At 39.3% G+C, this 17488-nt stretch overlaps 1 protein-coding gene across 1 annotated transcript in view; it reads left to right on the top strand.

Annotated features, from left to right (window-relative positions):
• ERICH2 (glutamate rich 2) overlaps positions 1 to 7174 on the top strand; it is a 132008-nt gene extending 124834 nt beyond the window's left edge. The window contains exons 12-13 of the mRNA XM_074236519.1: positions 6133 to 6204; positions 6949 to 7174. Of these exons, the coding sequence (XP_074092620.1) occupies positions 6133 to 6204; positions 6949 to 7106 (230 nt within the window). The 3' untranslated portion in view covers positions 7107 to 7174. The remainder of the gene's footprint in view (positions 1 to 6132; positions 6205 to 6948) is intronic.
• The last annotated feature ends 10314 nt before the right edge of the window (positions 7175 to 17488 follow it).

Here is a 17488-nt window from a genome sequence, read left to right as displayed (position 1 = left end):
TGATCTCATCAGCATAGGGAGCTTCCTGAGTGAGGACAGTCCAGTGCAAGACCACACTATGCAGACAACTTGTATTCTTAGAACTCTAGAATACAGGGTGGCCCTGACAGAATGTGTAGGGGCAGGTCTTGAAATCCAGGTGGCCAATATGATTTTTACTGAGCCACCTCTAATCTGGGCCTAACAGCAGCCCAGAGACAAGAGTGCCAATAAATTACTTTCTTTATAAGGATCTGATTTGCAAATCATGAGATTACTCTGTCCTTGGAACTCCACCCTGCTATTGTGGAACCAGAAATTTTATGAGTCAAAGGAAGAGATAAGGTGGATCATAGTACTATCATTTTAAGGGTTTAGTGATCTTCCCAGGACAAGCCTGCCATGCAGGACAGTAAAACAACTCTTCTTCAACAATCAATCTTCTGTTGATTTACTGTAAGATTTTGCACAAATCAGTCTTGCTATTTTGTTGGTACTTTCATGTGTAAGAAGAGATAATAGGCTCAATCTTGTCAGAGAGAATGATTTAGATTCCCCCTATCATAGTTGTCTAAAGTCTAACTGGAGAGTCTGGGTCTTTAAATATTTACTTACTATTTCACTCGCTACATCACTTGTGACTATCCAAGTAGGACATCACAGATATACTCAAGTCCTTTGAGAATGGCTAAGCTGCTTGCATGGTCTGGAGAGTACCCCATTATTTTGACCTAACAGTACAGTTTAGACTGATCCACTTCACTTAATACAGGCAAGCACAGTTCAGGGAAAGAATGCAGGACCTGTCATGATAAAAACAAATTATTTTGATTAGTTTGGTTTCACTTTTCCCAGACACAGAGAGTCTGCTGGTGAAAAGGATCTCTACAAACCAAATTATTACTGTTAAATTCATTACACATGTTATATTAATTAGTATAAAAGCCACAACTCTTGACAAGGCCTTTCTTCCTGGCTTTATCTCTCTATCCACTATTCCACACTGAGTAAATCTACCTTCTTACCATCAACTCATAATTTTCCTGGGAAAAATTTGAACTCTGGTATATATTTTGGGGTAAGGGTCTATCCCCTATGATATCCTCCCATAGCCAGTGGAATCTTCCCCTACCCTCTCCCTCTGCTAAGCCACATCAATGTATCAGGGAATAAAGGAAGTTTTCAGTGGATCTAATCCCACTCTCTGATCTTTTTCCTTTCTGTGTTGCCCCATTCTCCATCTCTCCCTTCTCTGGGAAACTCCTTCAGAAAACTGACCGCACTAAATGTATTCTGCTTCATGTCCCCTTCATGTCCAATCTCACTTTTTGATCTCCTGTCATCTAATTTATCAGAAGCTGTTCTCTCCAAAAGTCCTCTCCAGTGATCTCTTAATTACCAAATCTAATAGCCTTTTTCCCCAGTCCTCCTATTTCTTTGATCTTTCTTCAGCTTTGGCTACTGTCTGTCATATTGATGGAATCTCCTGGCTCTTCTCTAACCTACCTTACTACTCATTCTCAATCTTCTTCTTTGATCTTCATCCTGCTCATGTCCACTAATCATAAGTGACCTCCACAATCTACTCTATTCTCTTTCTCCCTATGTACCATTTCACTAGCTCCACTCAGCTGCCAACATGATTTTTTTTTAAATGCAGGTTTCATCATGTTCAATTGTCATTAAGAGGCTATATATCCACCCCTAATCTCTCTCCTGAGCATCAATTCCACTTTACCAACTTTCTTTCAGACATCTCAAATCAGGTGCCCTGTAGATATCTCAAATTCCATATGCCCCAAAACAGAATTCACTGTCTTTTCCCCTAAAACTTTTCCCTGTTTCCAACTTTTCTATTACTGTTGAGGACCATAATCCTCCTATGCACCAAATTCAAAGAGATCCTCAGGTTTCTACTCTCATACTCTCTACATATGCCCATTGTCAACTGTCAATGTTATCTTCACATTTTCTATATATATATCTTATCTCTCTTCTCTCAAACCCAACATCCTCATCCAAACCATCCTCATCTCTCACTTGATTTTGTGCAAGAGCCTTCTAATTGACTTTCTGTCTCAAGTGTCTCCTCATCTAATCCATTGTTCACTCAGCTGCCAACATGATTTTCCATAAAATGCATGTCTCACCATGACCACCTCCTATTCAGAAAACTTCAGTGATTCCCTATTTCTTCCAGGATGATGATGATGATGATGATGATGATGATATGATGATGATACTAAAAAATTATTAGCAACATTTTACAAATATTAACTCATTTTATCCTCACCTGGGGAGGTAGAAGCTATTATTATCCCCATTTTACAAATGAGGACATGGAGGCATACCAAAGTTAGGTGACATGCCCAGGGTCACTAGCATATGTCTGAGGTTGGATCTGAAGTCACTTTCTGACTCTGGATCCAGTGTACTAGCCACTGTACAGCCAAGTTGTCCATTAAATCTAAACTCTTCTTTTCACATTTAAATTCACTTAAAGCCCAGTCTCATTCTGCTTTTCAAACCTCCTCCTGCTTTACTCTCCTTCCCACATTTTGGGGGCCAGCTATAGTGGCCCACTTATTATTTGTTTCATTTGACATGCTCTCTCCAAACTCCATATTTTTGTTCTGACTGCCTCCTGTGTTTGTAATGGCCTCCCTCCTTTTAGTTTCTCTGGCTCCTTCAGGACTTGGCTTAAATCCTGTCTTCTACTGGATGCTTCTAGCATCTCTATGACCCAGCTATTAATGCTTTCTGTTTAAGATTTCTTCACATTCACATTGCATTTATCTTGTATATATGGAGCAGCTAGGCAGCACAATGGATAGCATGCCAGACCTGAAGTCAGAAACTTCTTCCAAAAATTTTCCAAGTCTAGCCTAGGGCATTTACTAGTTGTGTGACCTAAGCAAGTCACTTAATCCTGTTTACCTCAGTTTCCTCATCTGTAAAATGATTTGGAGAAGGAAATGGCAAATCACTCTGGTATCTTTGCCAAGAAAACCCCAAACGGGGTCACAGAGGATTGGTTTTAACTGAATGATGACTACAAATTGCATAATGTCTTCCCCAGGTATAATATGAGCTCCTTGAGAACAAAGGCCCTTTCATTTTATCCACAGAGCCTAGCACAAGGTACACACTTAATAAACATATATTGACTGATTGCTGTCTCCCAGATACCAGAATGCTCTATGAGCAATATACTTAACTCTCACTTTTAATAGTCAAACAGCTTGTTAGACAGGAGAGGAAATCAATTTATCCTGACCCCAAGTTTCATGCCAAGAGATAACCTCTTTATCTCTTCTCTGATGAAATAAGTAGTCTATTCCCTGTGGTAGAATTATGCCATTGAAAACAATGCTTTAAGCCATGATCTAAAATTTACAAGAAATTAATTTTTTTCTTTTTTTTTGTTTTATGAGTTGCCATGGCAAAAAAAAAAAAATCATCAGCTTTCTGGTGATGTGCCTCTCTGTTAGCCAGACTGGTCCTTGGAAAACAGTTTCGATCTGTTGTCTGGCTCATACTCAAAACCTTTCATGCATGATAGAACCTGCAGTGTTTATTCTCTCCTGGAATAACCTGCAAGGACCCAGAGTCACCTGCACACCATGAGGCATCAGAATCACATTTTGTGGAGAGTTGTAAACTGCATAATTGGGGGGAGCTACCATTTGCATGTTTGAATAAGGGTTACTAGAAATTTCAAGAGATTTTGAGAGGAATATATTAGTCATATTTAACACATCTCAGATGTATATTGTCTTATAATTCTTTTTAAAAATCTGTATAATGGGCTAGCAAATTGATAGTATCTCCCTTCAAGGATTTTCTAAAAGAAAACTCATGATATCCTAAAAATGAACATTGTCAGATGGCATAGTGCTACCAGCAGAAAGATTTACCCTAGATATAGACCATGGAGATTGTCTATTTGCCAGGTTATGAATATACCAGGTTAATGGCACATCTGATTTTTTCATCACCCCCTTGGAGGCCATAAAGATAAAAACAGTAAAACTGTGTTAAATAAATCATGAATGAGAGGAATAAAAAAAGCAAACAAATCCCCAAAAATAGACTAAAGAAGGCTATTTGGAAAGGGCTCAAATGGGAGTGAGGAGTCTGTGAAAATAATATTAACTACAGTTGTGATCAGGAAACCACTTTTCAATCTATAAAGGAATGATATGACCATGTTACATGAATTTGAACAGACTACAAGAGAAAATGAGAAGATAAAAGGATCTGACATGTTATGGTCCACAGGGTCATGAAGAGTCAGATACAACTGAAAAACTAGACAACAAAAAGGGTTTCATTAATGGCAATGGCAAAAAGGATCTAGGAGAAGAGAATAGAATTGATGGATCCACTACAGAAGAAGTTCTAGTAGTACAATTTGGGATCTGTACTAAAATATGTGCTGGCAAGATGGAGATAAAGAAATGAATGAAGCAGATGTGTGGAAAAGTAGCAATTGTGAGCAGAAACATAGATAGATGTGAAGTCAAGGATAATGATCAAAGCGGACTTGAAATTTCCTTATTTGAGAGGTGAATGGAAAAGTGGTATTATTCCTATATTGAGAAAGCTAAGCATTTGGAAGGGAAGCTTGCATAAGAAATATAAAATGCTTTGTCTTTGTCAGACTTGTTAGCACACAATTCTATTTTCTGCTGTTTAAAAGGCTTCTATCTCAAAAGGTTGGCAGACTTCTTGAGCTCAGAAGTTCCAAGCTTCAGTCAGTTAAGAAGGTGGAGTGTATTCCCTGAATTTAGCATTAATATGGGGAACATCTAGGAATGAGGAGTCACCAGATTGCCAAAGGAGATCCAAACCATCCCAAGTAGGAAAAAGAGTAGATCAAAGTTTCCATACCAATTAAAATGGTACCTTCAAGCCTGGGTAGCCCTTGCCCTAAACAAAAGAGAGAGAAAAAAACCCAATATTTTTAAAAAATTAGCTATCGGGAGCAGCTGAATGGCATAGTATATAGAGCACTGATCCCGGAGTTAGGAGGACCTGAATTCAAATCCAGCCTCTGACACTTAGTAAATGAACTTGGTCAAGTCAGTCACTTAACCATTATTCCTTGCAAAAAAAAAAAACAAAAAAAGTTTCAAAATTATTTGTATTTTCTAGATATTTCAATTAAATGTAAATTTCAAAAAAATATTTTCCCAGTTACATGTAAAAATAATTTTTATCATTTATTTTTCAAATAAATAGATGTACATGACAATTTTACATCTCTCTCTCTCTCTCTGCATATATACATATATATAATTGTATGTAGTAGCCATCTCTAGGCTGCAGAGAGGAAGAAAAAAAGAGAAAAAATAAACATAATAACTTTGTTATATATTTAAAAGGAATAACAAGTTGTATAAAATAGATTTTCAGTTTCACATGCAATCATCTATTTTATTGTAATATGTTACAGAGTTGCTTGTTTTAATTCCATAAATTAAAAATAAAATAAAAATTTACCTTTTTAAAAAAATTTTGAGTTCCAAATTTTCTCCTTCCCTTCTTCCTGAGATAGATGATAAGCACTTTGATATAGGTGTCATGTAAAAAAATTAAACAATTATTAAATAAAAATTTTAAAGAGAAAATTTTTTTCATTGTTTTAACTAGAGTTACCAATCAGCTGTTCAATTAGAAATAAATCAAGGAACAAAACAAATAAATAAACCCCTCCCTCCCCAATCTCATTTAGTAGCCTAGCTTCTTCTGCAGCTGGATTACATCCTATTTGAGAAAAGAAAAAGACTGTCTCCAAGAAAAGTTTTGGATCTTGGATACTGAATGAAACCTAATTGAGCTGTTATTGGTTGATCACATTTGTTACTTAACTCACCATAAAAATGTAATGAGAATTAATAAGGTAATATTTTTAAGTAGGGTTACATAAGTAAAAGTTATTATTTATTTGATTTGCTATTGATAGTTATTTTAAAATTACTTAAATAAAACATTGTACTTAAAAACAGATATACCTTTGGTTAGGATTTTCAGTTGTGTGTAGTTTCATATTCGCTGTCTGGCATTTCACTACATTTCTCCATGGGATGTCTATTTGCTAAGAAAAATACTTTGATCATGAATAATGTGAATCCTCTTGTTAAATTTCAGTACTACTCTATGAACCAGAAAATCCTGAAGCCAAACAGTTTTCCTCACTGATTGAAGAAAAGTTGCTAATGGGTATTTTTTTAAATTTGAATATACTTTTTTTTGTTTTATAACTAGTTGTCTAAAAATTTATTACCGGAGATTGTGAATCTCACTCTCAGATGAAGATAGTTAAGAAAACTGCAGACTTCTGCCTCAAATGCCTTAAGTTCAGCCAAGTTTGAAATCAGAGATATGAACTAAATAAATCCTCAAGGTCTGTTCCAAACCCCAAAGGGGTTTGATTAACTACACAATGCAAGCTAAAGTAAGTTCCATGATTTCTAGACCCAAAATGGAGCTTCCAAAGATTTGAGGCTACAGCTGATCCCTTTGCTACTTGTAAATGCTAAAAGCACTTAAGTCACAGGAATGCCTAAATTGCCTTCATCATTATGTTTTTATAAAAATAAACAATCTGTTAAAAGAACTATGGAAAAACCATGTTAACTTTCTTTTAAAAAGATCTATGGTAAATTTAAAGTTCACAAACAATTCAAATAAGAATGTGCTATTTCATTGATATATATCATATCATACTGGAAGCAGGTTTTTAACAAATAATAATTTATTAAATTACAATAGTGTAACTTATTCAATGGGTAAATCTATTCCAATATTTTTCACTGAATTTATTCAAGGTAAAAACAAAAACACAAAACTGCCATTTGATCCAAAACTTGTCATCTAAAATTTATCTCCATAGTTTTCGTAAGAGCTCTGAAGGGTGGAATTAAATGTTTGCAAAAGAAAAATGCTTGTTTATTTCTGTGGCAGAAAAAACCAAGGCTGGGGAAGAAGAAGCAGAAGAAGAAGAGGAAGAAGAAGATGAAGAAGATGATGACAGTGAAGACAGTAGTGATGATAGTGAAGAAGATAGCAGTGATGATAATAATCGGAGTGAAGACCATTCTGATGAATCTGAAGATGTATAAAAAAAAATTCCTATGATTTCCATGGCCTAATGGTTTTTCATTCATTTTAGTAATAGTCACATTCTTTTTATTATTGTTTGATCAAAACAAAATGATAAAAGTGAAAGTGGTTCTGATGAATCTGAAAAATATTTTAGAAGTATTATTTTGGTCTAATTTTTATTCATATTTAGTAGTATATCCTTATCTTTATTAGCATTAACAGTCAAAACATTTCATCTTTTTTTGCTTGTTTCTGTAGCTTCTGATTCAATGCTCACTGAGCAAAGCATTACCTCTTATTGCCCCCAAATTCCTGAGGAATTTATCTGTATTGCTGGGAGGAATTTTGTTCATAGAAATCTGCTTTACTGATGGAATCATAGTTTCTGACCAAAACCCAAGCACATGCTTTTAGGGCTGGGCTAATCATAATTTTCATTTCTTTTAGTACTACCACACCCCAAGTAATTAATTAATGCATTAACTCCCACCTGATGAGTGTTTAAAAAAACTCTAAAGTCAAATTGTGAAATGATTTCTTTCATGATTAAATATAAAAATGGGAATAAATGATGCAAGGGACTGAATCTTTTCAAATAGAATACTAAATCAGAGCAGGAACACTCCCAATAATGAGACTGAACTCATAAGTCATATTCTCAATGTAAGGTATAGACTTAAATTTTTCAGCTTGATTACTATAATGAGCAGTGATTACTGTCCCTTACCATTCACATTAAGCCCTCTCCTGGAGAGGAATTAAGTGAAAAGGTACATGGGTTGGGGCATAAAAGTACTTTTTCATCAGGAGCACAACTAGAAGGGCATGAAGTATGGCAGATCTGGGTCCATTTCTCAAAAATGGAAGTCCCAGAAAAGAACCCATCAAGGGGGCCAACATGGTAAAGGGGTGTTCCAGGGCAAAAAAAAAGTATTAGGCACTTCAAGAATTTTCAAGGTGGAAAAAGTTCCATGTTATGTATCAAAAGATCACCATTTCATTGAATTTTGCTACCTCCAAATCTTCAAAAAAAACCTTTCCATGATTCTGCCTTTCCTTCCCATCATTCAGCCTATACCTACTCTCTGACCTTAATCATAACCTTCAGTCTCCTTACTCTTTATATTTTCTTACTCTCTACTCCCAACATTTACTAAAATATTCAGGGTTGACCTCATATGCCACTTATTGATTACCCTAAGATTCCTTGTATTTCAGATTTTCCACTCAAAACCTAAGGTAAAAAATGAAGCACTTTTTCATGATCCCAGGTTGCTATCTCACTGGACAATGTCAAAATTAAACTGGTTTATCTATTAAGCATTTGAAGCATGATTTAAGCTGGACCCCCCCCATTACTACTCAAGTCTATTACACTCCTTACTGAGTCTTACAGTGAATGTTACAAATGTTTTTCCATAATTTCCATATTATGCCTTGCTCTTGTTTCATACCCAACCAATGACTTATCTTTCTTCTTCACTGAAAAGATTGAAGCCATCTAAAATTTGCTTAACTTTGAATCTTTGATAATTGAAACTCAATTCCATCACCCCTTCTCCTTTCTCAATGAAAAATTTCCAAACCCTAAAGGTTTAGATTTAACATGCTTGTGTCCCTAAGAACAAAGTCATGAATAATAGGTATCTTCAGTCAAATCAGCAAATAAGCAGATAATTTATTCACATTTTAATAGTCACCCTCAGTAACCACTTTATAATGTATGGAAAATATGAATAGATCATTATCCATTTCTTTAATTTGGAGAAGTAAAAAAGGTGAAAATTTAACCATGGCTTGTAAGATAGAAAAGAAAATCCATCCTTTTCTGACACAAGTTCCACGAGAAACACTGGAGGGTCTTTGGTTTGCAGAATATATAGAAAAGAATTTTGTAACAAATACTTTGAATGAACCCCAATAAGACTCCCTGTAGACACTGCCTGCCTGACCTCTCCTTTGGAATGTCCATCTTCCAACCCTCAAAAGTTAAGTGTGCCCCAACTATCTTTAGCCTTCCTTTCATTTCTCCACTCTGCTGATTTTGCCCCTGAACATGAGATGATAATAGCCCTTCAGTTAGATAGAAACAACTGAACTTTGCACTTCAACAGCAATTGGCTCTTTTCCCAGCCTGTTGACCCTCATATTTTTGCTACTTTTCCCAACAATAATATTGCTAGTAATAGGTCTCTGTCCTTGTATTTTATTTCCATCTATTTGTTCAATAGATTCCTCCTGAGTGTTCCTTCAGAATTTCAATCTCAACATTTAAACCCTCTCCCTCCAACATGCCTCCCCTCCCAAATTTCATATCCCCATTTACTATCCTTTGGAAAACTATCATCTTTGATTTTTTTTTCCACTCTCATCCCCCAAAATCTATTCAATTGCCAAATTGTATCAATTATCACTGCAATATCTCTGTTTCTATTTCTACATTCACACTGTCACTACTCTTATTCACAAATTAATCACTTCTCACCTAAACTATTGTACTAGCTTCCTCACTAATTTCTCAGCCTTAGGATTCTCCCAAAGGATTATAGAATCATAGATCTGTTGTTAAGACAGAAGGGACCTTAGTGATCATGTATTCCAACCACCTCATTTTACAGATAAGAAAACAATCCCTAAGAAGTTAAATGAGTTAACTCAGGCCATAAAACTAGTAATCTGTAATGGGGATTCAATCACAGTTTCCAAAATTCTAGTATCTGTGCTCCAGATTCTGCATTCTTTCAAATTCAGCCACAATACTGCCTTCCCATCCAATCCATCCTTAGCACAGTTCCCAAAATAATTGTCCTAATGAATGGATGTTTATTATATTTATATTATTTAAATTGTATTATATTTAATATATATTTAAAATATTTATTATAGTTTTTAAAAAAATTCCAATTGCTCCCTAGTCTGCATAGAATAAAATTCAAATTCTTTATCCAGGCTTTTAAGGTCTTGCACAATATAGCTCCAACCTACCTTTCCAGAAATTTCATATGACTTCCCTTCGTTTATTTTATACTTCAATGAAACTCTTTTCCTTGTTGCCTATACACTGTATTCGATCTGATACCTCCTATTTTCCTGCATTTATTTAGAAGGAACTGAATTACTAGGATTTATTCCTTCCACATTGTCTCTAGTTGAAATCCTTCAAGTCCTAGCTCAGGTATCTCTTCCTCTCTGAAGGCTTTCCTAAACCAAATAATTGCCTGACATCTCTCCTTCTGCAGTTTTTTATATCACTTTTGTATTTCTTTTTTGCCCTTATCACATTATACCATTTTTTGTGCACATTATTGCTTTTATTGGGCTACTCAACTTAGTATCTTCAAAATCCAGCACAGTGTATTTTCCACAGTAGAAACTTACTATGTGTTTGTTGAATTGAGATGTTGAAATTCTCATATAGTTTGGACTTGAAGCTTAAGAAAGAGTATAGAGTTTGAATACTCTTTTCCTACCACTTGAAGGTTTCATATTTACAGGAGGAACCCTGGAGTATATTGGAAATTGTGTCTAAATAGAAAAATAAACTAAATAAGCCCATAGTTCATCAGTCTTTTGACATCCATTCAAAAAAATACCTAATATCTGAAACTCTAGAAGTGAGATACCTAAATCTAGAAAGATGTGAGAAGGCTTTGAATGTAAGTTCAACCAGAACTCCAGAACTTCAAATCCTATTAAATGCAACAAAACACAAGCTCTATGTTGGAACTATGGGAATGTTAATAGGCACCGAATTCATCAGAGGCTTTGGTATGCTTGCTTAGTAACCAATCTTAAAAATCTAGTCTACAGGAAAGGTTTGAAAATTTGTTTTGGACCTAGTCAAATATGCATGGATAACCTAGAAAAGTCTTTAATTTTCCTGACCAAAACAAAATAGTTTATGCAGATTTTGCTAATTCTCTAGTTTCTATTTGCAAGGTTACAGGGACAGAAAGATGTCATTGCCTAATGTCAAAAGCCCCATTTCCAAAGGCCCCCTTTTTCTGCTGACATTGTTTTGGAGATGTCATTGATCACCTGACCCCTTCTTCTGAGGGGGGCCATAGATGTCTCAGCTCACTGCTTTCAGTCCTTCATTCCCTCAAAAGAAAGGCCTGGCTTTGGAAAATGTCAGTAACATAAAAAAAAACTACAAAGATTCGTCTTTCTTTGTTGGAAATACAGTAAATTTTTTTTGTTTTTTTTTTAATTTCAGAAATTGGAAGCTTACCGCCACCTGGTGGCATTTTTTTAAAACAATTTTTTAATGATTGTGATAAAATGGGCTTGGTGGTCTTTTGAGATTTTCATAAGGCGATCTGCACAAACATAAATCACTCTGTCGTTTTGATTAATTTATTTTGGAATATTTTCATCTTCTAGATATTAAGGGGAAGGCAACTACTTACAAAACACTCTGAGGAATTTGGTTCTCTGCTTCGGAATTAAATGGTTGCAATTTCTAGATCGATTCCCTAGTTTCCTGCCTAGAGCCCTATAGAGTTCTACCAAGCCTGATTGTATGGTTTTAGCGCTCTGACGACTGCTTTGAATATGATTTAGATTCAGTCATGGCCCCGTAAAGAAAGTCCGATTTGATTTTTATGGTTAAGATACCTAACAATACCTAACTTCGATGAGCACAGAGAAAAAAATCACACAAAAAGAAATGTCCAATTCAACATTTAGCCAACATTTCTGTACAATGCTTGATTCAGGAGATGGACGTTTAAATGGTGAGCACTGCCATTTTTTTTAGCCATAAATCAGAGTTAAAATAGATCTTAAAAGCATTAACTGAAATCTGCCAGCCTTGTAGTTTAAAATTACCTTTTCTAGAAGCTAAAAATGCTAAATGTACTGGGGAAACGAGATTGACGTTTATCTACTCACCTTGATTGAGACCACATTTTATGCTCCAAATCTCTGCAGCTGCCTGTTTTTAAAGGTTCCCCTTTGCTTCCCACGCCTCATGCCCTTCCCCTCTCTCATTCCCCACCCCCCCCAATACTGAATCACTAGGAGGACCTGGACCCAGAATTCGAGTTGGAATCTTTAAACCTCCCGGGAAAGAGGAAGCGTAGGCGAAGGGACAGAATCCAAAGCCCCAGACACCTCTGACCCGAAAAAAGAACGGCTTTCCTTCCTAAGAGAGATCCAGCTGTGCAGTTCTTCATTCCCAGACTCAAAAACCACACACGGGGTAGGGGTTTGGGAGTAGGGGTGGGAAGGGGGGGGTCAATAATCTGAGACCAGGGAAAAGGAGGTGGCGCAAATATCCCCCCCTCCCCTTTTCTGACTTTGCAATGTTTTTATTTCTTCAAAGCTTTGGATTCTGGATCAAATGAAAATAAACAGCTGTGGAGATGCCACTCCCTTCCGCCTGCAAATCCCATTGCTACTTCAAGTCCCAGAGGCGATTCCTTTATTTCCACCTTTACTCTTCCTCTCTCGCCCATAGAAGAGAAACAAAAATATTAAAGTGGAACCAGACGAAATAAGCAAACTGCAGACCATAGTTATTCCTGACAGCTACCATAATCTCAAATCCATTACCCAGGGAGGAGAGGAGTAGCTTAACCTTAGGACACACACACACACACACACACACACACACACACACACACACACACACACACACACACACACACAAACACAGACACAGTCTTGAGGGAGATTGACTGGTGTACTACCCTGAATGCTGAATGCTAACCCGGAGAAGGCAAAAGAGAGGTTTGGGGGTTGAAGGAAGGCTTGGCGCTGTCCTTAGTCCTGAACCTAGACCTGGCCATCCCACTTTAGACAATGAGGAGGTGAAAACACCGAATGAAAAATCAAGCCCATCAGTTCCTTAGTCACAGCAGAGAGGTCACCTGAGGAGCAAAAGACATTTTTTATGTCTGTGCATGTGTGTGTGTAAACAACAAAACAACAAAAACAGCAACAACATGATCTGAAGTCCAACAGTCATCTTGCACAACTATAACACAAGTTTTCAGAACAAAGGTTACTTACAGAGCTTCCTCTCAAAAAATCGAATTCCTGTCCCCACTGACAAGCAGATTTAGGAAAACAATCAAACAAAACGCCCTCGAACCAAAAGCCCTTTGAACTCTCACAACTGGAAGGATTCAATTTTAACATAAATTCCATAGTGTCGTAGATAATTCCATCCAAGTCATATATGTAATTTCCCCCGTTTCTGAAAGGTTGTAGTGCACATGTTTAAAAAGTGGGGTTAAAAGTAGGGATGTTTGGAAATTTCTAAATAGAGCAAGCATCCAATAAGCACTTAGTAAGCGCTTACTGTATGTCAGACACAAATCAAGTGCTGGGTTAAACTATGAAGTAAATGAATGTCTTCTCCTGAAGATGAGAGAATTCCAGGGTTTGGGGGAAAGTTTAAAGGGACAAGCAAGCGAGCATTTTGGATTCTCTCACGGTGACAAGTGCAAATGAAATGAGCATTTATTTCCCCTCTGCCGGCTGGGCTCATTGTTCGATTGTGTCGCTAATGATTTAATATGCGCAAAAGATCTCTCTGATTGGTGAGAACGACCGTTGGGGGGGGGGGAGGTAGATTAGATGAAGTGGAGTATGAAGGAGAACAAGAAAACCAGAGCTTTGCTCCCGGTACGTAAACTGCACATTTCTATTAACTGACTGAAATTCCGGCTGCCTTTTGTGTGCTGTTTTTGATAATGTGTCTAGCGTCTGGAGAATACACTTTGTTCTTTGGTACCTACTGTCTAAGAGAGCAAAGTCAACTATTAATGCCTACTGACCGTCCGATTAAGATTCGTTTGTGGATTGGGATTTCTGGTGAGGTTAGGAAGGAGTGAAGGGCATTTCCCTTTGCGAATTTGGTAGCATTTAATAATTTTTTAAAAACAGAACAAAACCTCACGACTGCTTCCGTTTGCTTATCAGAAAATCTTTTCTCCTTTCCTCCCTATGAAGTCTTCTACTTCCCTTAGGGAATTTTCGGTGACTTATTGAGAATTTTTTAATTTTCCACTGTCCCTTGAATTTCAAGGAGTCATTTTAAGAAGGGAAATGGGGTTCTTCTTAAGAGAGTCGTTGGAGCCCAGCTCCCACCAGCCATTCAGACGCACAAATAAAAAAACCCAGACACCAGCACGGACAAACCCTTTGCCCGCTGGGTCACAACATGAAAATGTTGGAGACTAAAAGAGATTTTTCCATGGCAGTTGACCACACGAAATTTTCTTCGCCTCCTCATGTCAAAAACTAAAGGAAATGAACAAGGATGGATAGCATGAGGAGAAAGAAAGAGGTGAGGAAATAGAATATTTAAAAAAGAAAAAAAAAGGCTGAAATCCAACCTATCTGTGTAGCCCCCTTTGCCTCTGTAACCAGGTGTTTTCACTCCCACCTCCGCAAATGAAGGACAGCTCAGTCTTTGGGTGCCTTGCGCCCTCTAGTGGAAAGTACCTCAAGAAAGATTTCCTTGTAGAGGGGCACGTTTTCACCCAAGCATTGTTATCCATGAATTAATTATTGGGGTCATTCAACTTTTGTCAAAATAAATACCCCATCAGAGGGCGTGAAAAGAAAGAAAGAATTGTGACTCAGCTAGGAAGGAAACTGGTGTTCCACACCTGGATCCAAGGCCACTTTCTGGATTAGATGCTTACTTGTTCTGTAGACTCTGTAGACTCATTCATACTTGCAATTAACCTTCATGCTTTTAAAAACGCTGTAATTTGTGCCCCACCCCACCGTACTACAGTATTTTAAAAAGTGATTGCAGCTAGAAGGGAAGGAAAGAGTCTCAAGAGATAGAGAGATTACCCTCTACCATTTAAATTGTGTATACATTCATGTAGGTGGAAGTAACCAACTGGATTGTGGTGATCTTTTAGAGTTAGAATCAAAAGTACCAGGTTATCCCTTAGAAAAGGAGATGGAAAATTGTAAATTTCTTTGTTATTCAGACGTTACTCCTACAGCTCCCCCAGACCCTTTTTCTCTCTGTGTGAGAATTCAGGAAGAGCAAATGGAGATTAATTCTGGCGCATTTTTTCTCCCTATACAGGGTTTCCAAGGGTCAGGTCGGAAAGAGGGATGCCAGGGAACCGGAGAAAGGAGGGAAGTGAAAGCCATTTTCCCATATCCTGAGAAATATATTAGAAAAGGGGAGGGGGAAATGGCTCAGTGGAATGTGATGGAGGAGTGAAAGCGTTTCTACCCCCAACTCTTATTCCCACCCAGCAGCATTCCATCCTCTTTCAGAAAATGGAGCATGTTGAGTACGTATTAGATTACTCATTCCGGGTGCAACTTCGTGATCTGGATCGATAATGGAGCTATAAAGCCCATGCCCCTGCGAATAAGTCACAGCATTCAGTCCAAGGAAAGCCCGCTCAACGCCTCGTGATTCTACCAACCTCTTTCCCGCCTCCCCACTCCATCTACCCCCCCCAAAAAAAAGAGTACGAAGAGAAAGTGAGCTTTTAGTGTCTCTCTCTCTCTCTCTCTCTCCTCTCTCTCTCTCTCTCTCTCTCTCTCTCTCTCTCCTCTCCCTCTCTCTCTCTCCCCCCTCCTCCTTTCTTTCTCTATCCCTTTTTCTCCTCCCCCCCTTTGCCTCTCTCTGCTCTCCTGCTCACCCTCCCTCACCGGACCTAAGGAGACGCCTGAGAAGAAAGCAGCTACTGCATCTGCTGGAGGTGACGGACAGCAAGGCTGTGATTCATGCCTGCGTAGGAGCGGAGCTGAAAGGAGCAGCGCCGATCCCAGTGCTTTGCACAGAGCATCCCGGAGCGCTCCGGAGCTGTGGACGAGCTGAGAGCGACCGGGCAGCGCCAGGTGCATTTTCAGCATCCGAGAGCTTGGCGTACGGGCGTTGTGCCACCCGGAGTTTCCGACCGTCTGCCCTTTGCCCAGTTTCTGAAGTGCGCTATTTCCCTCCATCCTCCAGCTCTCCCGAGCCACGGAACCGCCAGCCAGCCCGCGCAGACTGCCTCGGTCCGCAATTGTGAGTGACTAGCCCGACCCAGCTCCCTTTGTGAGTCGCACCGCAACCTCTTCCTTTCTAACCCCACGTAGTCGAGCTGGTGAGGCGAGCAGGGAGAAAGAGGCTCCTTTGGAAGTACAAATGGGAGCTGAAGGGGATGGGGGTGGGGTGGGGTGCCATCAGTTGCTCCTTCTCCTTTAGCGCTATCTGCGACCAGAACCTATTTAGCAAAGCTAGTCAAGAGTCACTGAAGCTTCTCGGAGCGACAAAAACCTGTTACTTCTATTAAATCGCTTATCTGTTTGGCTTGCTCCCGCGGTTGGTAATCGTGTGTGTGTGTGTGTGTGTGTGTGTGTGTGTGTGTGTGTGTGTGTACGCGCGTGTGAACACTTTGGGTAGAGGTGGGGCTGCAAGTATTTTATTCCAGAGGATTAGGTTGAATTACTCCTTTCCTCTCTGCTAAAGGTTCTGGGCGCCTTCAAGTCTCTTTCAAGGGCTCCCCAAAGGCGCTCGGAGCAGATTTCAAATTCCCCCGCCTCCCTAACCTAAGGCGCAACTTTGTTTCTCCAAAGGGCAAGGGAATACGGACCTGAGCGACCTGGAGAGGGACATCGATTTAGAATGACTCCTCACTAGTTGGTTAAGAAAGCGCTTCCACCAGGGACCCAAAGGACGGGGTCGTCCGGGAAGAAGCCTTTGACCGACTAATTGAGGAAGGGAGGGGGTGGGAGAATTGTCCCTTTTCGGAGCTGACTGTCTCTGTAACCTGGGTCAAGTCTGGAGAGGTCTCGGTTCAGGATATCTTGGGGAATCTGGCAGGATCGCTTGCCTCGCGGTCAGTACCCTAACCCCAGAGCAACGTGAATCTTCCCTCTTGCCCTTTCCAGGGATTAGCCAGACACAACAACAAAAACCAGACATCCTATCAGACGTGCCCGCCTCTCGTCTCCCCCACTCACCTACTCCCTCCCGCCGCGCCAGTCCTTTGGGGCTGGTCCTCTCTTGGGTATGAGCTCTGAGTATTTGCTCCCCTTCGCCCTCCTCCGAGCTGGCTCCTGGGCATTTCGTTCTGACCTCTCGGAGCCCCTGAGACTACGTGCTGCGCTCCCCCCACCCGCAGCCGCCGCTCCCCCTTCCTTGTCCCGACGCAGACTATCCTCCTTCATGCCTGGACTCCATGATGAGAGGGCCTAAGACTCGGGCCACATTTCTGTTGCTTCTCCCCGGCACGCTGAATTGGCAGCAGCTCTAGAGCACCCGACTCGATCACTTCATGTATATCACCAGGGTCCCTTTCTTTGATTTCCCCGTCTCCTCTGCCCCGGCGCAAGGGGGAGCCTCCTGACTTCCCACTGCCTGCTGCCTGTCTCCAACCCCTTTTTCGCTTCCTACTTACCTGGAGATCCCAAATGAGTAACAGCT

The sequence above is a fragment of the Macrotis lagotis genome, chromosome 1, assembly GCF_037893015.1.
Source record: "Macrotis lagotis isolate mMagLag1 chromosome 1, bilby.v1.9.chrom.fasta, whole genome shotgun sequence".
Classification (NCBI taxonomy): Eukaryota; Metazoa; Chordata; class Mammalia; order Peramelemorphia; family Peramelidae; genus Macrotis; species Macrotis lagotis.
The sequence above is the reverse complement of the archived record's forward strand: the minus strand, read 5'-3'. Positions and strand labels throughout refer to the sequence as shown.